Here is a 26,261-nt window from a genome sequence, read left to right as displayed (position 1 = left end):
TTTTACAGGTTGCAGGTCGTGTTTAGAAGGCCCTCAGGTCGGGAGTCGCCTCTAAAAAGCCCAGAGGTCGCAGGTCGTTTTTGACCCTGCGGGAGCCTCAACTGTTATAGTAGTCTCAGTTAGAACCAAGCAAGATGACAACATTTATTTAATAAATATAATGAAAAAAATATAAATCTAGATTTAGCATTTTTTTGTAAATTCACCACCAGTATACATGTATATAGAAACCATAGCGTCAATATACGAAAAAATAGAAACAAGGCTACGGATACGTAAAATATTATTTTTAACACGTGCTCGTTATATCCAATGAAAATAGTAGAAAGCTACACCATACGATGGAAGTTATAGGAACAGCTATTAGTCTTTAAATGTTATGTACGGACTTTTGGGTGTATATGGGTGTTTTGGGTGGCTATAGTATATGCAATTGAAGTTATAACAATTTGTGAGTCATACAAATGACACAAATTGAATTTTGGTGTAAGTACTATATTATGTATGCAATGGATGTAACCGATTCTATTTTATTGGGAGATTCGAGTTAAAAAAAAAGGGACCATTTGCCAAACACGATGAAAATGGAAAAAGGTCTCGCTGGCCCAGTGGTCTAAGTAGTCTTAACTACTGTATCATTAGCATGTCAACACTGATGCGAGTTCGAATTCTACCCGTGCACGTGCCAGGTGCGCTCGACTCCAAACTTACTCCAATCTTAATTGACTAGTATTGTTTTTTTCCTACCAAAAATCGGTGGTCCTCTCCGGGCACACCGACTTTCTCCACAAATAAAAACTAACCACCACGTAATGGCACAATACCGTTAAAATAACGTTAAACACCAATAAATCAACCAATCAAACCAACACAATGAACACAATAATGAATTTAGGAATTGAACAATTCAATTCTATTTATGGTGACGTTGTTAAATTTCCTTAACCATGTTAACAATGTACTAACCAGTGTCCCGAGCAACACGACGAGTCCAACACATAGAAAAGGAAGTTCATACCCTTCCGGAACTAATGCGGTTGTTGGGATGTACTGAGTTTACTATAACACATGTGTTATAGTAATTAATCTCAGGGATGTTCAAGTACCCGGTCAATCTCCACTTTTCTCTGTTATATATATTTGTATTTATATCCATCTGATGAGTTATGCCTTTTTCAACTAATTTTCATAGTTCGTTCTTACGTTTTACGGTTACACCACTGTTATTTATTGTTTTGTTTCTGTCGCATTGACATATACCTTACATCTCCTTCCATTCAAAGCTCTTTACGAATCCCCCATACTGTATTTGTATGTTATTTATTGGGTTTTTTTTTGTCTCATTGACTTATACCCCACATCTCCTTCAGTTAAAAACCCTGTATGAATTCCCCGTACTGTGTTAGAATATTATTTATTGTTTGGTATCTGTCTCATTAATGTACACCCCACATCTCCTTTCATTCATAGCTATATAACTACATTACATGTATGTAATATTTTGATTGGCTAACAGCAATCTCGCGTCATTCTGAAACTAACCTTCATTTTAAAATGAAAAGTAACACAGAAAAGCGACATTGTTGTTAGCGAATCAAAATAACGTATTTAAAAATGGAACTTACGTCTAATGTAATTATTGATAAGTATTGAATGCTTCTTTTAGTAGTTTTATATGGTTGTAAAAGCGTTGACTTTTCGCACATTTTAAGAATGCATATATATATGTACTTCAGTCAACTCTTTTTCACCCCAATAGATTTACAAAAAGGAGCATTCAATTCTTCAATAATAAGAATTTCCCGTACTGTGCTAGTATGTTATGTTCCTCACGTTAAAAAAATAAATTGTCAAATACGCTTAGTTGAACACAATTTCCTTGATTTTCTTGTTTTGATTCTGTGAGTGAATCAAAAACATGGGAAAACATGCTTTTTGAACAAAATATAAAATTTATTACAGTTGTTTTTTTATGTGTCTTTGTGTTATCCGCTCATTGACGTATACCCACCATCTTCTGTCATTCATAGCTCTGTATGAATTCACAAAACTGTGTTGGTATGTTAGTTATTGTTTGGTTTTGTGGCATTGATATATGCTATAACATTTACTTCCTTTCAAAGCTCTGTATGTTTTTCAAATACTAGTACTGTGTAAGTATGTTATTTATTGATTGGTTTCTGTCTCATTGACGTATACCCCACCGTGATCTCCCGTTCATTTAAAGCTCTGTACGGTCGAATTCCCCATACTGTGTTTGTATGTTATTTATTGTTTGGTTTCTGTCTTATTGACTAATACCCCACATCTCCCTTTCATTTAAAGCTCTGTATGAATTCCCAATACTGTGTTAGTATGTTATTTATTCTTTGGTTTCTGTCTCATAGACGTATACCCAACACCTCCGTCCACTCGAAGCTCTGTATGAATTCCCCATACTGTGTTAGTATGTTATTTATTGTTTGGTTTCTGTCTCATTGACGTATACCCAACACCTCCCGTCCACTCAAAGCTTTGTATGGATTCCCCATACTGTGTTTGTATGTTATTTATAGTTTGAATTCTGTCTTATTGATATTGACGTATACCCAACATCTCCCGCCCATTCAAAGCTTCGTATGAATACCCTTTACTATGTTAGTATGTTATTTATTGTTTGAATTCTGTCTTATTGATATGACGTATACCCCATATCTCCCGTCTATTCAAAGCTCTGTATGAATTTCCCATACTGTGTAAGTATGTTATTTATTGTTTGGTTTCTGTCTCATTGACGTATACCCAACACCTCCCGTCTATTCAAAGCTCTGTATGAATTTCTCATACTGTGTAAGTATGTTATTTATTGTTTGGTTTCTGTCTCATTGACGTATACCCAACACCTCCCGTCCACTCAAAGCTTTGTATGGATTCCCCATACTGTGTTTGTATGTTATTTATTGTTTGAATTCTGTCTTATTGATATTGACGTATACCCAACATCTCCCGCCCATTCAAAGCTTCGTATGAATACCCTATACTATGTTAGTATGTTATGTATTGTTTGAATTCTGTTTTATTGACGTATACCCACACCTCCCGTCCATTCAAAGCTCTGTATGAATTTCCCATACTGTGTTAGTATGTTATTTATTTATTGTTTGGTTTCCGTCTCATTGACGTATACCCCACATCTCCCGTCCATTCAAAGCTCTGTATGAATTTCTCATACTGTGTAAGTATGTTATTTATTGTTTGGTTTCTGTCTCATTGACGTATACCCAACACCTCCCGTCCACTCAAAGCTTTGTATGGATTCCCCATACTGTGTTTGTATGTTATTTATTGTTTGAATTCTGTCTTATTGATATTGACGTATACCCAACATCTCCCGCCCATTCAAAGCTTCGTATGAATACCCTATACTATGTTAGTATGTTATGTATTGTTTGAATTCTGTTTTATTGACGTATACCCACACCTCCCGTCCATTCAAAGCTCTGTATGAATTTCCCATACTGTGTTAGTATGTTATTTATTTATTGTTTGGTTTCCGTCTCATTGACGTATACCCCACATCTCCCGTCCATTCAAAGCTCTGTATGAATTTCCCATACTGTGTTAGTATGTTATTTATTTATTGTTTGGTTTCCGTCTCATTGACGTATACCCCACATCTCCCGTCCATTCAAAGCTCTGTATGAATTTCCCATACTGTGTTAGTATGTTATTTATTTATTGTTTGGTTTCCGTCTCATTGACGTATACCCCACATCTCCCGTCCATTCAAAGCTCTGTATGAATTTCCCATACTGTGTTAGTATGTTATTTATTTATTGTTTGGTTTCCGTCTCATTGACGTATACCCCACATCTCCCGTCCATTCAAAGCTCTGTATGAATTTCTCATACTGTGTAAGTATGTTATTTATTGTTTGGTTTCTGTCTCATTGACGTATACCCAACACCTCCCGTCCACTCAAAGCTTTGTATGGATTCCCCATACTGTGTTTGTATGTTATTTATTGTTTGAATTCTGTCTTATTGATATTGACGTATACCCAACATCTCCCGCCCATTCAAAGCTTCTTATGAATACCCTATACTATGTTAGTATGTTATGTATTGTTTGAATTCTGTCTTATTGACGTATACCCACACCTCCCGTCCATTCAAAGCTCTGTATGAATTTCCCATACTGTGTTAGTATGTTATTTATTTATTGTTTGGTTTCCGTCTCATTGACGTATACCCCACACCTCCCGTCCATTCAAAGCTCTGTATGAATTTCCAATACTGTGTTAGTATGTTATTTATTGTTTAGTTTTTGTCTCATTGACGTATACCCACACTTCCTTCCGTCAAAGCTCTGTATGAATTCCCTATACTGTGTTAGTATGTTATTTATTGTTTGGTTTCTGTTTCATTGACATATACCCCACATCTCCCGTTCATCCAAATACGAATTTCCCATACTGTGTGTTAGTATGTTATGTATTGTTTGGTTTCTGTCTCATTGACGTATACCCCACATCTCCCGTTCATCCAAATACGAATTTCCCATACTGTGTGTTAGTATGTTATGTATTGTTTGGTTTCTGTTTCATTGACATATACCCCACATCTCCCGTTCATCCAAATACGAATTTCCCATACTGTGTGTTAGTATGTTATGTATTGTTTGGTTTCTGTCTCATTGACTTACGAACTGGTAACGGTCAGCAATTGATGTACGAATGAGGAAAATCATTTCAAATGAACATCCTCCATTAAAAGGTAACGTATAGTAACACAAATCATTCAACTCATGTAAGAAGCAATCAATTTCGTGAGTTATGAATACAAAAATCCTTGAGTGTAAAAAAAGTATAAAAGTCCAAAAATCACTAACAATATATTTAGGGTTGAGTCATATACAGGGCCTTCCTCGACGAAAATTAAAAAAAAAGAAAGAATAGATTCTTGAAGACTTCAAAAAACTCTCGCACTCAAAAATCGATTAATCAAAATGCCGGATTTCATGTTCGAGCATGATGTTAGTACAGTATTTGTGATCAAAACACCGAATTTAGTTATTTGTTGTTTGATCATACAAAATTCGTGGAAGATTATCGTACCAAGACCCAGTGTAGAGTATACAATTTATAAAAACAGCTCTCAAATGGATAAAGAAATCCGCACCAAAAACATTTAGCTCGATTCCCAAGATTTACTGCTTTTATTGTATAACTTGTATAAATAAAATATCACAGATACTGATCAACAGTTCTCAATTGTTATATTTTACATATCTTGACCATAATCAATCGACTGGTGAAAGTTCTCTACTTCTACGGTTGTTGGCTCCTCCTATCAATAAAGGCCGACGACTTGGCAGTTTACACGCGTGCACTTTATTCCGTTCGTCAAATGCAGCTTCAACTTTACCGTTTGAAACCACTAAACCTAAATGACTAGCATTTAGTGCATGGGCGCCTCTCTTTATCCTTACATTCCAGTTCATTTCAACGTCCATTGTAACAAAATTTGTATCTAACCGCAACACGGAAGTGATAGGAGACATGCGGAGGTATTTACCTTTTCCGGATACTATCACGTCACCTTTAACAGTTTGAACAATTTTGTAGCCGTTGATTCTAATGCAGATTCCACCTCTCTGGTTACGCTCGTATTCTGCTCTTGAGATGATGTCTGAACATTGTTGTAACAGTTCTGGATTGGACTGATTGTCTGTAAATAGAAAATTAACAGACCTATCTTTTGACAAATCTGAAAACTGAGGAGTCGTTTTATCAATTTGATCATGATCAAACTTGTAACAGTTAAAGTTATTTGCAAATGTTATGAAATCGGTTGCCATTTTAACTTTCCTACCGAGAAATATTTCGGCTTCTGTAGTCGTCAGATCTTGCATAATATGTGCTGCTGGGTGAAACAAATAACTTGCATTTCCACGATTGTTTATCGAAACAACAAGTTTCTGTTGGTGACTGACCAGTCGCAAAGTTTGGTCGATAGTGGTCTCCACCGATACATCATGCTTCATGAGTACGGTAATAAGTCCTGTTGTTGAAACATAAATAGCAGGATATTGAAACTTCTGTTTCTCTGAAACTTGAGAATGTAAGTTTGGTCCATAATTGTCTTGAACTTGATTAAAAACTGCATTAGAATACTGAATGTTTGGTTGTATAGTATTAGTCTCAGTTTGTTGAAAGTTGGAATAAACGTACGGTTGATGTGAAACAGGTTGATGTGTACCAGCTGTAGTATGTTGACCAGCGATATTAGTTCCGTTCCTGTAGGCATAATCTGGATGCTGATTGTTATAAACACTGTGATTGAAAGAGTTGGTCGTTTCTGAATTAAACGAATTTCGTTCAACTTGTTGAAAATTGTTTTGCTGTTGATTATTTGACTGTTGTTGGCCATCTGTATTTGTTATTGTGTTTGAAACCTCGCCATTGTTCCCATTGTCTATTTCAATTGAATCGACGTCGATATCACTTTTTATTTCGATTTCTAAAGCAGTGTCTGTAGAATTATTTGAACCTTCATTTCTTTCATCATCTGGTGTCAATTCAGTGTTCTCGCTGAAACTCGGGGGCGTTGTTTGGTCATATTCGTTACAGGCAGATGCATAAAATGGTTGCACCGGGTAATAAATCAATTTTTGTCCATCAAATACCGGATACATGGTCGCTGGTTGTGTATAAGGATAAAGTGTTAATGCATTGTAAAGTTGTCCATTGTGCATGTAATAAGACATTGTTTGCTGGTGGTGTTGCTGGACAGGATATGGTATTGCAGTAACTCCGTTAGATTGCTGTTGAAAATCAACAAATTGTAAAGAATTTTCTGAATTTTCCGTGAAATATCCCGCACTTTCGTTACTTGTACAACTTGTGTCACTTTGGTTTGGGTTTGGGTTTGTACTACCTGTTGCTAGCATCGATTGGTCATCGCTACTTTCAGTTAGAGGTATTCTTTCGTCATTGGAGTCTTCCGAATCTGCTGGCATTTCTTTTACAGTTGCTAAATCTACGGTTTTATAACTTTCTGCATGTCTATCATTTATCATTTCTAGTGCAATACTAGTTGCTACAACATTTGTATAGTTTATGCTTCCATTTTGCTCAGTTTCGGCCATTTTTGAAGCTTTGTATGACGTCACTTGAAGTACAATGAATGTCGACGTCATAAAAGGAATGCATTAAGTTATGCTATAGTTTGGCGTTTATTTTAGTTCTTTTTTAAAATTTCGAAAAAGCCGTATAGACTACATTTGTACTATTATATACAGTAGTCGATCGTGGATACTATAGGTCATAAAGTACTCGATGTCATATTATTACATAAGTCAATGAAATAATACAAGTGTTATATTAAAATTTTGTCACAAGCATAAAATTACACATTATGTTGATATGTGTAAGTTATTGGCTACAATGTCAGCACCAAAGTATCAGTTATTTTACCACATATTATCATTAGTGTAGGTCCACTCTATAGTGTGCTATGTCACTATGGTAATCGTATTTTGTTCCAGTGTTTTTATAAAGAGATGAAGTCAAAATAGCGTTTTTGTTAAATATTGTTTTAATGAATGATACCAAGGATGATTCTAGGATTTGCATAGTAATATTTCTTACTATACCAATCCCTGATAATACACAGACTCTTCTTAAATGTTTTAAAATGTAGTACGATTAAGTATCTTTTTAATTCCGTCGCCTTTTATAGTGAAACAAATGCTGGTGAAATTGGTTCTTCATCTTTTTTTTTTCGGCAAATTGCTATGTAACAAATGGAACCGTATTCGTGAAAGTTATGTTGATAACTTTGTGGTTAGTTAAGTTTTATACGGTCGGGTTTGGCGACCGACTAATAACTTTGCATCTTTAAAACGTATAAAATATGTGGGTGGCATTAGTATAATATTTATTACAATAAGCAAAACGTCATCGATATAACGTGTCATTTAAAGCTGGATCACACATTTTGATACATAGTAAAAGTCAAGATAAATCAATAATCTATACAGATGTTGATCATATGCAGCTATGGAATTTTATAAAAGTCGATAAATGCGTCGTCATCTTGGATTTGTTGTTAATTTCATACAGTGATTTCATAAGTTTGTAGGCTATATATGGTTATAAGATTAGAAAACGTTAAGACTAACTTAGAATAAATTGCTCTTTGTTATTAAACATTTTATTATTGAACAAGTGTGGACACAGATGAGTGTGGATAGTACAGGCGCAGATCCAGAGGGGGGGGGGGGTTCCGGGGGTTGGAACCCCCCTTTTTTTGGACGATCAATGCATTTGAATGGGGACATGTAATTGGAACCCCCCCTTTTGTCCTGGGTTAGGACCCCCCCCTTTTTAAAATGGCTGGATCCGCCCCTGATAGTATGTTTGGATGTTTGACAGTGTCTTATGACAAAAAGAGTTCTATGTTTTTCCTATATGGTGTTATTAACTGTGTTGCACGATGAAAACCAATCTGAGCATTAGGAGTGTTATTTATTAAAAAAAAATATATGTTCAAGTCATGTAGGAGACAGTAATTACATTAGTTACCAAATTATTATGATATAATATGTTCTACATCTTTGATTTTGGATACATTTTGTAGCTAGGAGAGCAACACATAATAGCTAGGTTCTTTTTTCACGTGTTTTTTTCTAAATGGGACATGATATCTAGTTTTGAGAACATGCTATAAGGAGCCTGTAATTCAGTGGTTGTCGTTTGTTTATGTGTTACATATTAGTTTTTTGTTTATTTTTTTGACAAAAAATAAAGCCATTAGTTTTCTCGCTTGAATTATTTTACATTGTAATTCCGGGGCCTTTTATAGCTGATTATGAGGTATTGACTTTGCTGGTTTATCCCCATACAGTGACATGTAGTTGTTAATTTCTGTGTCGATTTGGTCTCTTGTGGAGAATTGTCTCATTGGCAATCATACCACCTCTTTTTTTATATGTATTTGATTACTATTGGTATGGTTCTATTTATATTACTTTGTGGTGGATCTTCGGTATCATTAGTTAAAGTTTTGTTAAAATGTTCATATGTTCCTCAGATTAGAATACATTTATTGGTTTTTAGTAATGACAATGCCTGACATGATGCTTGGGGATAGATGAGCTAGGCAGTAAACCTCTGTGCTGATTTATATCAATTCTTTGATTATATTTCCTCCAAAGCTGGTCGAAGTAAAGAAAATTTTGACTAATATGAAAATGATTTCATCAAAAGAACTTTTGTGAGCATGCTTCAAAGACTCATAACTGCTCCAAAAGTAATCTGATAGAATTTCACGCATGTCAACCCAATATTATCAATATCTACTTAATTAGTCTTAATATGTCTAAATATCTAAAAAGTCATAGTATTCAAAAGGTAATGCAAAGTTATTCCTTTTCATTTTTTGTTTGTTATATGGATACAAATATAAGTGATACATGTACATTTTACCAATACAATATTTGTTGTGGTATGAAAGTGTAGTAATTATCATTTACTGTAACAATGTTAATTCACACAAATTAAGAAATAAACAAAAGAATGGACCAGATGCTCCACAGGGTGCAGTTTTATACGACTGCAGAGGTCGAACCCTGAACTGTTGGGGCTAGTATGGACACAACATTCAAGCTGGAAACAGCTCTGAATTTGGATTGTGATTAAATAGTTGACTAAGCTTAGGTTTCTGACACAAAATGAATGTGGTCTAATGAACTTAAAATATTTTGTTTTGCTTTGGAGCAATTCACTATGCTGCTGAATATTTAAAATCCTTTCAAAAAAAAAATATTTGAAGAAATTTTCTTTTTAATTTCAGAAATGAGAAAAATTGACCCCCCCCTCCACAAATTTTTTTTCACCTCCCCCTTTTCCTTATTCAAAAATGATCTCAATTTAAATTTCTAATGGAGTTTGCAACAATAACTACTCATTTAAATACATCATAAAATATTAAAATATAAAATGTCATACAGTCTTGGTTAAAATTAATAATAATTAATAGTAACTTCTAAAAAAATAAATGGGGAATGTGTCCGAAGGGACAAAGATGATGTCCCCGCTAGCAAACAACTTTATAAAGGGACATAATTCAAGAACTGTAAAAGTGAAGCTGCCAAATATTAAACTTAAACTAAGTTTAGAGGTAATAAGCCTTATATACACATTTCATTTAATTTAGTGGAGACAAACTTAAGTTAAGAGATCAGAAAATAAAAAATTCTTCAATCTTTCCATTTGTAAAAGGGCATAACCCTAGAATGATAATCAAAGTGCTTGTAATCACTGAATGGTAATTAATGACTGCTTTAATTTATCAGTTGGTAGTAAAGTGAATATTGCATTGTATATTGTATAAATAGCATTGATTTAAGTTGATTAAACTACTATTCTGAACATAGAAAGATAACTCTAATTTTCAAAGGAAATATCATAAAGCATTGGTTTTAGGTTATTCAATAACCATTCGGGCATTCTGGACGTTTTGGCCCTTAATTCCTAGAATGTTTGCCCCATAATCTACAAAATATATCCAAACCTTCTACTTATGGTATGAAACATTGTGGTACAATTTCAGAACAATTGAAATACTTATACACAACTTTTTGTACTGACACTCTAGATTAAGGCTTGTTTTGGGCACCTTTGTACCCCTTATTCCTAAACCTTAGGGACCATAACCCCCAAAATCAATCCCAAGCTTCCTTTTGTGGTTATAAACATTGTGTTATAATTTTATTGATTTCTATTTACTTATACTGAAGTTATTATCCGGAAACCATCCGTCTTCGCACAGGATACCAATTTACGACCGCATTTTGTGGTTGTATAAAAATGTTGAATATGTACAATGAAATATAGTTTAAGAAATAAATTAGACTAGATAGGCCTTATAATTTTTTTTAAAATAATTGAAGGACCATTTATACTCAGGACCGAGTCATCAGCAGGCAGTACAGATGTATTAAAACAACCTAGCATCATATTGCAAGTAGCGGGAGTAGCATTGTCGGGTAAATTTGTTCTTTTTTTTCATAAAATGTTTGGTTCAAATCAAAATAGAATGCTTTTATCTCCCCAATACTTACATTGTACATAGAGGTGATACTACTTTGACAAATCCTTGTCCATGAGAGTTGTCTGTCAAATCTTTATTTCACAAAGAATGAATTGCATAACAGTGAACTGAGCTCAAAGCAAAGTACTTTAATAATACACTTAGACAAAGAGCTAAATCCAGTGATATACTTTGTACTACAGGTCCTTCATGAACATCCATCCACCAAAACCATATCTCAATAACATTCCATACTACATGTACATGGTTGGATTCAGAAGTCCTGAAAAAGACATGATTTTTTTTTATCGTATTTTAAGTATATATGCACAGGTTAAAACTTTCTTGTGGTATAATCATTCAGTATCTAGCAACTATCCATTTTAATTCATGCACATATTGATATAGGTTGAGTGCCCCTCTGTCAGAAATAAGAACACACCTCCGCCAATTTTAGTCAACTGACAAAACTATAAAATGTTATCTAAGACTTGTCAGTGTCTATTTTCCAATTGCCACTGAATAATATTCAATATCTACAACCAATGAAAATCAATACCCCTCTAATAGACTAGCATTGAAATCCCAGTTTTCTAAAATGGTATCTAGGTGGAACTAAAAAAATTGAAACAATAGATCTTAAATATTTCAAATGCATGTTAATTTAATAATATTAATTCTCCAAAATTCACAATATTTTTCCTTTTTTTGTTTTCTGTTCGAGACCGTATATGACCTCTATGGAGCCTTTCCAACTTATAAAAGGGGGGATACATTTCCATAGAATAAGACTTTTCTGAAAAAATTGATTCCATTTATTTTCAATAAATAATAAATATTGAAGTCTATCTCAGGCATCTAGGAACAGGCTCAACATTATTTCTATACATGTATTAATATATTCCAAAAATGTGGACAAACTTACATTAAGTATTTTACTTCAATGACTTTAATTAGTGGAGGAGATCAAATTAAAAAGTTGCAATGGTTAAATACTCCAATGGCAGTCTTTTCAGCTAAAATCTTGCGTGTAGAATGTGATATACCATTTTTGGGTCTATATACTGTCCTTTATCATGTTTATATTTAGGTCATTTTAAAACAGCAAAATAAAAAAAAGATGTTAACTGTGATCTGGAAATTGAGTTCTTTATTGCAAAATAAACCCACTAAAACTTAACTTTAAATGCAAAAGACCCCTAAATGGCTAACAGATACAATTGCTATCGATAAAATTGAGAATCGAAATGGGGAATGTTTCAAAGACAACAACCTGACCATAGAAAAAAACAACATATAGAGAATAGTCCATGATTAGACATGTACATGATATTAAAGAATTCATGAAATTTACACCTATTCTGTCAGTTGAATGGACTACATTGTAGAATGAGATAAGTTATAGAGAGTAAAAAACATAAAGGTTTTTTCCAACAGGTGTGGTGTAAATTAAATCAGTTGTATTTTATGGCTGACATATTTATGTATATACATTTGTACATGTACATGTATGTAGATCATTGGCTTTTCAATGCATTGATATTTTTCAATACCGATTATCTATTTATTGTTCTATTGTTGGTATTTTTCAGCTTCCTAAAACAATTTTCACACAACATGAACGCAAGCTTGAAAGGGTGTCCTCACACATTTTGACGTGGCTGCAAAAATTTTGGTTGACATATGTGTCCTCTTCTCATCAGTTATTGTGCTATTAAGAATGCATTCTGGCGTCACAATTTCATTTGAAAAAGCGAAGTACAAATTCAAATGACATATGAAAACATATGATCTGACCATATACAAATGTACATGTACATGTATGAGGGTAGTAATGGGGTACTTTATTGAAGTATTCTTGCCAAATGAAAACAACGGTAATTTTTAGACATGAGGATAAAATGTACACTTTTTTTCAGAAGATAAAAAAATCAGCTGAATTTTGACAAATCACGCTATATGTTTTGCAAAAATAACAGTAATGATAATTATTTGAGAATCACCTTCAGAATATTTTCACTAATCACAGCGAGTTAAATTTAAACTAATTTGAAGCTAAGGGTAGCGGAGAATGACTGTTTGACACCTGACAGTAAATTTAAGTGCATTACCACCCTCATGTATGTACATGTTATCAGCTTTTCTTCATATAAGCCAGTGAGCCGCAATGAACTTAATGGCGAGCGAGTGTAGCTAATGAGCTAATGTGAATCAAATTGTGTCCTCAGTGGGGGATATATAAGGGATCTATATGAAGAAAACCTGATTATCTGTTTATCATTCTATCTCGCACACATGTTTAAATTATCAGCTTACCTGCACATGATTATCAAAAAATATTTGCCAGTGAACCACAATGAACATTTTTAGCAAGTGAGCCCAGCTAATGAGCTAAAATTAATCAAACTGTGTGCTCATGCAATCAGAGTTGGTGATATTTTAAGGTATCGTTACCTAGAAAACCTGCAAATCTCAGTGGCGGATCTAGAACTTCTCATAAAGGGGTGGGGGGTTCTGACTGACCAGAGGGTTGCCCTCTCCCGTCATGGTTCAATGATTTCCTACGTGTATATAATCAACTTAATTTCCCCCACCCCCTTGGTCTGTCTATGCATCTGTCTATAGTCCTGCGAAATAGTACTAATACTGTTTTTTTCCCCTCCCTTATTTGGCCCTAGACAGTTGCTTATCTGTTTATCTTTCTATCACTGGCATTTTTAGAGTAGAGATTTCATGCGTTCAAACCCATGTTCTATTGACCCTTTCGGTGTGTGTCTTTTTTTTTTAAATTTCTCAATCTGGATGTAGGGATTTGATATCTTTTTAATTTAGGACTTCAGGATTTCATATTTTTTATGTTAGGATTTCGTGATCAGGACAACTCCAATCCCACTCTTGAATAATGACTTATTTAGACTTACCTTCTAATTCTATACAAAAAATGCAACTCAGAACAGGAAAAATGACACGAAGCCTGATTTACTTCGACTACTGATCATCTAATATGCAAAGCTAAAAACAGACACATAAATAACATACGTCACAATTTGCATTGATCTTGCAATACACTACAGTTCACTCATACAGAACCCATTATCATGCAAACATGTAAAGTGAATGTAATTGGTTATCAAATAATACAGAATTAATGCATGTACAGTTTTAGAAGAAATTAGTTCATCAAATAGATTTTGACACGAATAGGTCGGGTTGACATTTCTGTCATCCGGGATAATATTGAGATAAATGGGGTTAAACTGACCATCAAAAATGTCTAGAGATGCACATCTCAAGAACCTTATAATTAATAAGCCATACTTACCAAAATTACTCTCTATTAATAAATCTTACGTAAGTAAAATTTCACAATGATAACGATAAGTAATTTTGATGATGGTAAGTAAGTAAGTAAGTAAGTAATTTTTATTGGTTTAAAATCCAAAATTACAGGATTGATACCAAGACAATACAAATTTGTTATCCACAAAAATACAAACATATATATATCATAGCAATTTCATAAACATTATATGAGGAGGTGGTACCACAAAGTTATTTAGTGCTTAATAAAGCATTTCTAGAAATGTACATGTCGCTTATAAATTTAACAATAATTCTAATTATATCAGTCTCAACACACGTATATAAAAATTTAAATCTTGCTTCATTAGTCATATTTAAAAAAGAGGGAACTATTTCACTAATTTTGGAAAACAGTTGGTCTCTAATTATATTTAGTTTTGTACATTTTAAAGTGAAATGAAATTCATCTTCAACTTCTAAGAGGCACAAAGGACAAATTCTTTCTTCTACAGGGGTTTTAGTGTGACGCCCTTGTTCAATTCTAAGAACACTGTTACTAATACGAATTTTAGCAAAATGCCCTATTACTTTTCTGTCTATATTTAACAATAAATAGTTTTCCAATTTATAATTTTCTTTAAGCTGTCTATATGTTCTCAGCTTATTACCATGTACTGATTTATTATCACAAAATATATTTTCTTTCCAATAATTAAGATATCTATCATTAAGTTTGGTATGAATTGCATATAATAAACGCCTTTTTGAAATAGTATCATGATTTTTCCAAACATGTGAAAAATTTAATGTAGCAAGTAACTGTTCAATCTTTTTAGCAAATCCATTGGTTAATTGCAGGTTGGAACAATATACATCTTTTAGTAAACAATTGTTATCAGATTTGATCACATGCAACCAGAAGCCAATTGACAGTTTTAAAGCTTCTGTAAAAACTGGATACATACCAAGTTCAGCTAGTACTGCTAAATTGACAGCTGATTTATTTACTCCTATTAAAGTTTTTGCAAATTTAATTTGGACTTTGATGGTAGCCAATGACCAATATTTTGACTCTAGATTTGTAATATCTTTTATCATATACAGAGACCAAACTTCACTACAGTAAAGAAGTATAGGTTTAACACAAGCATCAAAAAGCTTTAAGTGAGGTAATACATTGATATCTTCAGAAAATAACAGTTTTCTAATACAAAATATAGCTTTTGATGGCGATGAAGCTGGTTAAATTGGCGCTCAAAATATTCTTACTCCTACTGCTTTACGTAATAAAATTTGTATAGAATAAAATTTGACTAAAGTTCAGCATTAAAAAAAAAGTGAATATGCAGAAGCATGACAATATATTACTGATAAAGTGTGTATATATTTCTGTAAACGAAGTTGCCTGTATACTTCACTAAGGATTACATTTAAGCGCAAGGAGATCTCTATTTGTGGATCGGTTTATTAATTAATACCTTTGAACCCAGGGTCAAAGTTTAAGATGTTAACATATTAACGAAAAATTTTAGCGGTTGCCTTTACCATTGACATGATTGAGGCCATCTATTCTTATTGCGGGGTTTCACATATTTAAATCGAAATTATAGAAAAAATTGGAATGTTAGCAGAATCAAAACAGAAAATAAATGAACAATTGATTATTTTCAGCAATACATACATTGGATAGAGGGTCTATGTATACACATTATTTGTAAAATTCTCCTTATTCCTGTGAAGCGTGTGTTTTACATCAAGGCTTGCTATGCTTTACATCGACGCCACAGTACTTCAACCAATCAGGGAATGTTTATTTTGGGGCATTCGACCTATTTTTGATAATATTGAGATAAATGGAATAACACTGACCGTCAAAAAGGTCTAGAGAAGCACATCAGTAGAACTTAACATTAATAAGTAATACTTACCAAAATTTCTCTAATTAATAAACTATATTATAACTGAAATTTCACAAAGATAACGGTAAATAATTTTGATGATGCTGGTTAAATTGGCGCGAAATAATATTCTTACTCCTATTGCTTTACGTAAAAAAAATGTATAGAATTGAATTTGACTAAAGTTGAGCATAAAAAAACGTGAATATGCAAAAGCCTGGTAATATATTAATGATAAAGTGTGTAAAAATTTCCGTAAACGAATTTACCAGTTTACTTCACTAAGAATTACATTTGAGCGCAAGATCTTTATTTGTGAATCGGTTTATATAACCCCGGTTGAACTCAGGGTCGTATTAACGGAATTTTTTGCGTTGCTTTTAAATCATTGAGGCCATCTATTTTTATTACGGGTTTCCACATCTTTAAATCGGAATTATAGAAAAAATGGAATGTTGTTAGCAGAATCAAAACAGAAATGATGAACACTGGAACATTTTCAGCAAAACATAAATAGGATGGAGGATCTGTGTATTCACATTATTTGTAAAACTCTCCTTATTCCTGTGAAGCGTGTGCTTTACATCGAGGCTTTCTATGCTTATCATCGACGCCACAGTACTTCAACCAATCAGACAACGTTTATTTGGGGCATTGGACTCAGATTTTGGAATTTTTTAATTGAAATTATAGAAAAATGGAATGTTGTTAGTACATATAAAATAGAAAAAGATGAATACTATTAGCTAAAGCAAGTTTGGATGGGGTTCTGTGTATTTACATTGTTTGTATAACTCTCCTTACTGATGCCATATTTTGGAATTTCCGTGACCTAAATGGTTCGCGAAAATTAATATTTTTATATATAGTATAGTAATAAAATCTCTGTTTTGCCTTTTTATTTTTCACTTTATTCGGTCCTGCCCTTTTTCTTATTAATTTAATTTGTCATGGTTTGTTTTTACATAATTTTGTAATCCTGTTTTTTTGCCAAGTTTCTCATCCTGCCTTTTTTTTTACTCAAGACTCCTTTCCTGTTTTTTTTTCAAATTTCATCCCGTATTTGCAGTTTGATGAAAATTTCCATATAGGCTATGTTTTTCCTTTCGAAAGAAAGAAATATTTTTTTTTTGTTTTGTTAGTTATGTCTGTCTTTCGAAAGGAAAAATACGGCCACAAATCCGAATTTTGAGCAAATATACAAAATTTCGACCTCATTTAACTCAAAAAGTAGCACATGAAGGTATATTTTTTATTACATATTTGATTTAATCAGGCAAAAATTAGCCTGGACCTTAAAGCAATTTCTTTGACGTTTCTTTCATAATTTTCTTGAAGTTAAAAATATCTAAAACACTAATGTTGTCTTGTCTTATTATCTGTTTAGATAATCTTTAGATGCACTACACATACTGATATAATACAATTTCCTATTTTTTTCAAAAGAATGGGGGTTGTCTTCATGTTCGTGCAACAAATGAATGAAATGAAGATTAAAAACCTATACAAACGTTGCTGTGCATGTACATATTTTGTGTCATGGATGGATACTCCATATATATAGCCTTTGTTTTTCTATGAAAACATATAGCCACATCTGAATCAGATAGCATGATTAAATTCACATATTCCTTGCTGTCTGGTCATTGGTGGATAGTTGTCGGTCGGCACTTATAGTTGTCTTACTATTGCAATCAATATATTACTAGAGGAGTATGAAAATGAAATTGAAATAGTGAAAGAATTCAACTACTTTGGACTATTGTTAACCAGATCTGGATCCTCCAATACCGCAAAGAAAAGTCTATCAGAAAAAGCAACAAAAGCTATGTACAACTTATTAAATAAACAGCTGTGCCATGAGCGCATGATACGCCCGACGTCTTGTGTGGCAGTTTTATGCAATAATCATAAATAGTTTCTGAGAAAGTTTTAAGCATTTACCATATATTGTTTTTGAGATACGGCGGGACATTGAACCACACCCCCTCTTTTTTTTTTTCACAAAAAAACTAAATATCACTAAAATAAAAACAAAGAAGTGTGTAAAGTTTTAAGCATTAATCATAAATTGTTTAAGAGATACGGTGTGACATATAAAAAAAACCTCTCCCTTTTTTACAAAATACTCAATAACTCAAAAATATAATTTTGAATTATCACCAAAAAGTATACAGATCTTCAGATTAATATAACAAAGAAGTGTGTAAAGTTTTAAGCAATAATCATAAATCGTTTTTGAGATACGGTGCGACATGTAAAAAAACTCTCCCCCTTTTTTACAAAATACTCAATAACTCAAAAACGAAATTTTGAATCATCACCAAAAAGTATACAGATCTTAAGATTAATATAACTAAGAAGTGTGTAAAGTTTTAAGCAATAATCAAAAATCGTTTTTGAGATACATTGCGACATGTGAAAAAAAAAAAAAACACACCCCTGTTTTAGTTACAAAGTGCCGTAACTCAAAAAGTTTTAATCCTATTTTCACCAAAAAGTATACAGATCATTTGACCATCAGAAGAAACAACTATAATAAGTTTCATGAAATTTGGATAAGTCGTTCTCAAGTTACAGAGCGACATATTTACGCCGGAGAGACAGACGGATAGACAGACGGACAGACAGACGGACGCATGACATTTGTATACCATAATACTTGACGGGCGTATAAAAAGGGAGGCAGTGTAATTTATCAATTGAATGCCAATTAGATTTATTTGATAAACTTGTGAAACCAATTCTTTTATACGGATGTGAAGTATGGGGATTTGGAAAAAATGATATCATTGAATAAGTTCACCTTAAATTCTTAAAGCATTTACTACACCTAAAGAAATTTACCCCAAGCATGATTGTGTACGGTGAAACTGGAAGATATCCATTGGAAATAAGCATTAAATGTCGAATGATATCATATTGCTGCAGGCTGCTTTTAGATGAAAATCAGTTATCATCAATCTTATATAAATTTGTATATTTCCGATATCACACAAACGGTGATGATATTTTATGGATAAAGAACATTAAATATATAGTCAAATGAATCATGTCAAAATATTCAAATTGGGAAACTTTTTCTAAATCTTGAAATTTATACAATTTAAGCGAACACCACAGACGCTGATACAATTTTAAAATTTCCAAACACGGCGCAAAGATTACAAAGATATGCCAAATGAAAATAGTTATTTTCGATGTGAACTGGCACAACTCTAAATTTCCAAAGGTTGTGACAGTTTAGATGTTATAACTGCATTGAGGGCAGTCCTCAAACAAAAAAAAATCAAAAATGCCCTAACCGATCCAAGTTTGTAGGATATTTCAAATTTGACAACGGTAGGGAAATTGCAACAGAAACTACATATTTAAGCCTCCCAAACGAGTAGCAGTCTAATAATGATTAGTAAAATAAGTTTGATCTAATGAGGTAAAATACTTGAACGTGGCTACGTACTTATACATCCATCCCGAATGACTGAAGCCCTGTAATTTAAACTGGTATTTTAAAACGAATTTCGAACTGTGAAGCCAGTACTAAAGCCGGAGTTACTGGAAACAAGTGATGAAAGGAAAATGAGGGACTCATTCTATGTTTTTTTCATTGTTGCCCTCTGGGGAAACTGTCCGTAACTTTCTTATCCAAAATCTTTCCCGAGCGACTCTGGCGACCTTCGACCAACCCTCGTTGTGGTCTATGATTGTGATGGTAAGATTTTTGAGATCAGCTTGTGTGTGCCCAGGTGATCTCAAATGACGACTTACGGGTAGGTCGGGCTTGCAAGTGTAGTCACTTCGATGACCATTCATGCGTTTGTTGAATGGCTGCTCTGTCTCGCCAACATACTGCATGCCACATCGACACTGAAGGAGGTATACAACATTCTGGGTTTTGCAAGTTACATTGCAAAATATAGTGTACACAGACCCAGTCGAGTGGCAAGTTAATGTTTGAGTATTTAGTATTTGTTGACAAGTCAGACAACGTCTGTTACCACATGACTTGCACCATCCTGCAATTAAACAGCTTTTATTTGAGGAGACGTCAGCTCTAACAAATAAGTCTTTGAGACTTGCTGGTCTCCGAAAAGCTAAGACAGGAGGATTGGGAAAGATCTTGGATAATTTAGGGTGTTTGGCAATAGTTTGCCAATTGGCACGGATCAAACGTAAAAGGTTAGTAAAGGCTGGATTGTATGTTGGAACAAACGGGACTATTTTGCTGCGCCTCTTCCGTTTGTACTGTAAGAGGTCATTGCGGCTTTTATTGTAAGCGCGCGCAAACCCCTTGTCTATGTCCAATTTCTTATAACCTCGTTTTGTCAAAAATCCGTGAAGTTCCTGTAACCGTTTCGTGACAGCCTCCTCAGAGGAGCAAATCCGCTTGACTCTGAGAGCTTGACTGTACGGGATACTTTTTGTACAGTGTTTGGGGTGACAGCTTTGGGGAGAAAGGTACTGATGTTTATCTGTGGGTTTACAGTAGAGGTCTGTTGATATGACACCGTCCTTTATAGATGTGGTTGTGTCTAAGAAAGATATCTTAGAGTCGGAAATTTCATACGTAAATTTAATTGAATGGTGGGCGTTGTTTGCATGTCTGATGAAATCATCCAGTTTTTGTTGGGATTCAATGAATAAGTATATATTCCATTGATGAACCACACCAGCAAAGTCACAAAGAGTGTATGCTGTAATACCCTCAGTTGTTGCCAATACAAACTTATAAAAACAGTATATGTTATCTCATCCGAAATTTTGAAATTTTGAATTTCATGCATTTTTAATGCATTTCTATTTTTATGTATATTATTTGTTAACTCCTCTGCAACCTTTGTATTTGCATGTTTTTTATGAGAATAAACTATCTAACTAGAGCTCCTTTTATGTGTACGACTAGTGCTCCTTGTTTTTTCCAACGCGTTCAAATAACTGCTAAGAAAAAAATATATATGAAATAAACTCCTTTCCTTATCTTGTGTAGGCAATCGATCATATGTTTACCGTGTGACCAAAATTTTGCTATTAATATTTAAATCGAAACCCAAACATAATGTTCATGATAACTACCAAAAATTCGAACGCTAAAAATGGTGAAATTTTTGCACACACCAATTGGCGGCGTTTTCTGCTACTTCCGATTCCGACGTCATTTGTAATAATCATGGACATAACAGGTAAGTGTTTCATACTGTTTTTATAAGTTTGTATTGGCAACAACTGAGGGTATTACAGCATACACTCTTTGTGACTTTGCTGGTGTGGTTCATCAATGGAATCCATTTTTTTTAATTTTCTGAAATAGGATTTCGTAGACCCAAACGAACAGTCCTTGTATCCATTTTTAAATGGTAGTTCCGGTTGCTCCCTAAAATTGTGTGCGTGTTTTTCTTTGTAATATGCTCGCATAAAATAATTAAAACTCGCTATTTGATATTTGATATTTTTTAACATATCTAGTTGACAGAAGGTTAGGACCGAAGTTTCATGTTTCAGCGAAACACCTCTCTGTTTATGCAGTATCTTTACGGGTGATTTAAAAAATAATCTTTGAAGTTTTCAAATAAAAATAATATTAGTTAATTGTTTGTCCCGAGACATAATTTACATTTTTTGTGGATAACGTTGAATTACATGCATACACAATCAGACTTCCCACACAGCTAAACCGACGACACAATTTCGGTAAAGGTTTAACATCTTCGCGAGAGAATTAATACCAAGGGATGACCATATTTCTATACCCTTGTCAACTCTTGGGTGCACACCATTGGCATAGTTAGAATGATACAGAAATGAACTCATAGTAATTCGTTTCTCCAGGAAAAGAAAAGGCAGAGACTTCACAATGGTGGGGACACTGGTCAGTCTCTGGAAGTATGTTCATTGCAGCAGTTACTCTTGGTAGAGATTTCTCTCGAGAAATAGGAGAAGTACAACACAGCTCAGTATTTGTACGTATGTAATAGATAGCTAAGAAGAATCATTACGATAAACAAACCCTAACAATAAAGTGTAGAAAACCTAAATGAAAAAGAAGGTAGAACATTGATATGAAACTAATAATTATCAAAGGTATTAACTTTACTATGAAAAAAATAAGTAGGGCCAACAAGGGCCAAACTATATATATGTAAATTTCGTTTCTCCTTTCTTATTACTGGTATACAAATACATGTACAGTAATTGAGCACATATAGATGCAATATCTCTCATAAGAAAGTGATTTCAAAATTACCTCAACCATAAAATGTGTAATATAAAAAGCCAGTTCTGTAATTTTTTTATTATTTGTTAAAATGAAATCACATTTCATGAAAATATTAATTTTAGCAAATTATTGACGAATTCCTGTGGAGGCCATTGAATGTTTTGTTTCTTTTTTTCAGTGGTATTTACTAGAATCACTTTTACTGGTATATACATGCATTGCAGTGGCACGGAAAGTTGAAGGTAAATTCTTCCGATATAAGAATAGGTGATGTGGTATGATTGCCAATGATACGACTATCAATCGAAGTTCAAATGCATATCAAAATCCCATACCGTGTTGTCGGCTATAAAAGATTCCCGACATGAAGAATGATAAAATATTCAATTGAAAGAAATGGCCTTATTCATAGTGAAACAAGTTTTTGTATGAGGCTAAGAAACTCGGGAAGTGCGAGGTTTAGCTCTTCTATCATTTCGTGCCGAATACAAAATAAATACATTTTCTGACAACGGCATATATACGTTACCATGAATTTGTATAATCAGTGATTATGTAGAATCCCTGAAATTTTCAGGGATTATGTAGAATCACTGGCCAGTTTAGAGATTATATATAATCACTAAAATTTTCAGGGATTATGTATAATCACTAGAAAAACGTCAGGGATTATACATAATAACTGAAACGAAGAAATAGTTTTATTAATAAAGAAAATGAATAAAAGTAAAAAAATGTATGCTATAAAATCATATTTAAACAGCATGTCACTGTATAAACATAAATTGTAAAATGTTAAACACAAAATACCAAAATGATAACTCTATTTTTTTAAATGTTAGGCACAATATATTTAAATGTTAGGCACAATATATTAAAATGTTAAACACAATAGATTAAAATAATATGCTTCAAATCTGTTTTTACCACAATATCCATATTTAAGAAAACCTTTTTTTTTCACATATCGATTCAGAATTTATGACCCGCCTAAGAGAAATAAAGTGTTCAGTAAAAACATCTATAGGTACCCCCCAAAAGGAGATGATTAGCAACCTCAAACTGGTTCGAGCAAGATACCATGTTTTTTTGGCCAGGCGATATCCTTTTCAGAATTTTGGTGAACAATTACCTTATGTGTTTTTGGGATTCCCTTTCCTTTGTTAACTTACCCTATGAAATTGCTATAAGAATATTACACCAAATGCCAGCTTCCTCTAAATTTTGTTCTAATTGTAAATCCTTAGTTGTTTAGGGTTTTGCTGTGTAATTGCAAATATTCTTAGCTCGGAACTTTGTGAGTGTTTTTTTTTTTTTTACTATAGTGTTTGTTTGTGATCATATTGCCCGTCTAATGAATTAAGTCCCTTCAAACTTAGTTTTTATTGATGATTTGTTCGTGCGTTGGTTGTTACGTTACTGTCTAATACAAGGACGAGCATTGAAGGCTCATTCTTAAACCTGACCACTTTGTTTATTGGCATAACTCAAGCCAGTAGCCCGTAGATCAGTGGATGTAATTGGTTGCGGTCTTCTGGAAAAAGATTTTTTATAGTTATAAATAAGGTCGTTGTTTTTATCTTTTTTTCATTTTGTCATCCAATTACTTTAAAAGTTCACTTTACGGTCTTGGTTTTGCTTATTGTTGATCGAGGACTGTACTATACGATGATCTGCAATTGTTTAAATGTTTGTTCTCTTATCTCTGATGTCTCATTGGCAAGCATAACTCATAACTTTTTATAATAAGACATGAATTTGCTAGCCATCTTCGACACGGTGTTGTTTAAACGTTAGATGCGAGCTATTCTTTTCTCAAATATACCAATATTGTTTAAGACTTTTTCAGAATTTAAATGAATCGGGGTGATATAGAGCTAAAATATATATATAAAAAAAATGCCTACTGTTAAAGATCATTTGTTGTCATTTATATGTAAATGGTTTTTTTTTTATTGTTGTTGTTGCTGTATTGTTCTTTCTCTTTTTATTTATACAAAGAAATCATAAAACTATATGAGTAACTCAGTTCGTATTTTGAAGAATTATCTTTTTTTTCTTCTTCTTCAGAAAGATTTTCTAATCATATTTTTGCTGAGTTGGAAGTGCCCACAGAATTTGATAAAATCGTTGATGACAACAAAAAAGATCATCAGGAACCTATCAAAAAGATATCAGTTGACACGCAGACAGACCATAGAGACTATAACGATTTAACAGAACGTTTGAAATCCAATCATCACTCAAAACTCGCCAAGATTAACAAAGACATCCGACAGTTCAGGAAGCTGTTTACATCTAAGAGTAAGTTATACAGCATAATTAGGTTGAGAAAGAACCAGAGGTTTTCTTACCTTCTAAAAACTTATGAATACATGGTAGATTTATACTTAGTTATTTGAGCTTCATTCTGCCAATTAAATCAAATATGCTGACTTTAGGGGAACATCGCAACTCCTTGGTCTTTCTTTCTCCGTTCATATGTATATACTAAAACTGTCTTTATCACGAAGAGATTTTGATCCATGAGATAAAATTAAATGTAATTTGTATTCTAGGTTTATATGAAGTACAAGGATCTATAAAGTTTTTGTGAGACTGTTTTGATGCGACAAGTGTATACATGAAGTTCTGCCTTTTTCTAAACATAGCTTAGTATTACGCCATTGCATATATAAAACGCAAAGAAATAGTAATGCTTGTATTTTTTTTAAACTATCCTTTCAGTTTCAAAAATTAGAAAATCAACAAAAGAAGTTTCAAAGAAAATGTGTGACATTCAACTAAAAATTCCTGCCTTAACACAAGAAAATAAGTTTCTATCAGATGAAAAGGATACACTGCATGCAAAGATCGTGGAAGAGACAGCACTGGAACAAGATATCAATGAGAAATTCTTTAGCTTGCATGCATATGTGCAATATCAGGGCCAGACAGCGCTGACATAACCAGCGGAGATGGTACACTAGTACCTTTTGAGTTATCGCTCTTATAATGATTATCTGTATTACAAATTCGTAGAACAATTCCAGTGCAAGAGGATGTCAGAGATCTTCATTTAAAAACAACATAGTTTTTACCGATTTTATCAGTCATTTCACAGTTATGCCTTCGGAAATTTGTCCCAAATGTAATTCATCGTCTTGCAAATAGTACAGCTTATGAATAAAACATACAATGTTATCATCTTTTGGTAAACAATTATTCTTCGGACAAATAAAATCATTAAATGATACAACGATGAAAGTTTTGCATGCTGGGTTTCGTTTGTTTCAATGCTCTATTGTTATTGAATATAAAACAAGAATGTGTCCATAGTACACGGATGTCCCATCCGTACTATCATTTTGTATGTTCAGTGGACCGTGAAATTGTGGTAAAAACTCTATTTTGGCATTAAAATTAGAAAGATCATATCATAGGGAACATGTGTACCAAGTTGATTGGAATTCAGCTTCATCAAAAACTACCTTGACCAAAAACTGTAACCTGAAACTCCCACTTTCATTTTCTATGTTCAGTGGACCGTGAAATTAGGGTCAAAAGTCTAATTTTGCTTTAAAATTAGAAAGATCATATCATAAGCAACAAGTGTACTAAGTTTCAAGTTGATTGGACTTCAGCTTTATCAAAAACTACCTTGACCAAAAACTTTAACCTGAACGGACGGACGCAAGAACGGAGCCACAGACCAGAAAACATAATGCCCCTCTACTATCGTAAGTGGGGCATAAATTATACTTCAGCTTCATCTAAAACTACCTTGACCAA

At 33.3% G+C, this 26,261-nt stretch overlaps 2 protein-coding genes across 3 annotated transcripts; one reads left to right on the top strand and one right to left on the bottom strand.

The window, feature by feature from the left end:
* Positions 1-465: 465 nt before the first annotated feature.
* Positions 466-25,737, top strand: LOC143065099 (uncharacterized). 2 transcript variants are annotated; one of them, XM_076238446.1, is made up of 5 exons: positions 466-486; positions 22,103-22,233; positions 22,669-22,732; positions 24,561-24,794; positions 25,218-25,737. In XM_076238446.1, the coding sequence occupies exons 2-5, from the start codon at positions 22,159-22,161 to the stop codon at positions 25,436-25,438; spliced, it is 594 nt and encodes a 197-aa protein (XP_076094561.1). In that variant the 5' UTR covers positions 466-486; positions 22,103-22,158; the 3' UTR covers positions 25,439-25,737. The 2 variants fall into 2 exon arrangements, with proteins under 2 accessions (XP_076094561.1, XP_076094560.1); XM_076238445.1 differs by lacking the exon at positions 466-486 and adding an exon at positions 21,379-21,456.
* Positions 5,178-7,142, bottom strand: LOC143065098 (uncharacterized). The gene has a single exon (XM_076238444.1). It carries the CDS (start codon positions 7,126-7,128, stop codon positions 5,281-5,283), a length of 1,848 nt encoding a protein of 615 aa, XP_076094559.1. The 5' UTR covers positions 7,129-7,142; the 3' UTR covers positions 5,178-5,280.
* Positions 25,738-26,261: the final 524 nt, after the last annotated feature.

The sequence above is a fragment of the Mytilus galloprovincialis genome, chromosome 2 (genome assembly GCF_965363235.1).
Source record: "Mytilus galloprovincialis chromosome 2, xbMytGall1.hap1.1, whole genome shotgun sequence".
NCBI classification, from domain to species: Eukaryota; Metazoa; Mollusca; class Bivalvia; order Mytilida; family Mytilidae; genus Mytilus; species Mytilus galloprovincialis.
Note: the sequence above shows the minus strand (reverse complement) of the source record. Positions and strands in the feature narration are given on the sequence as shown.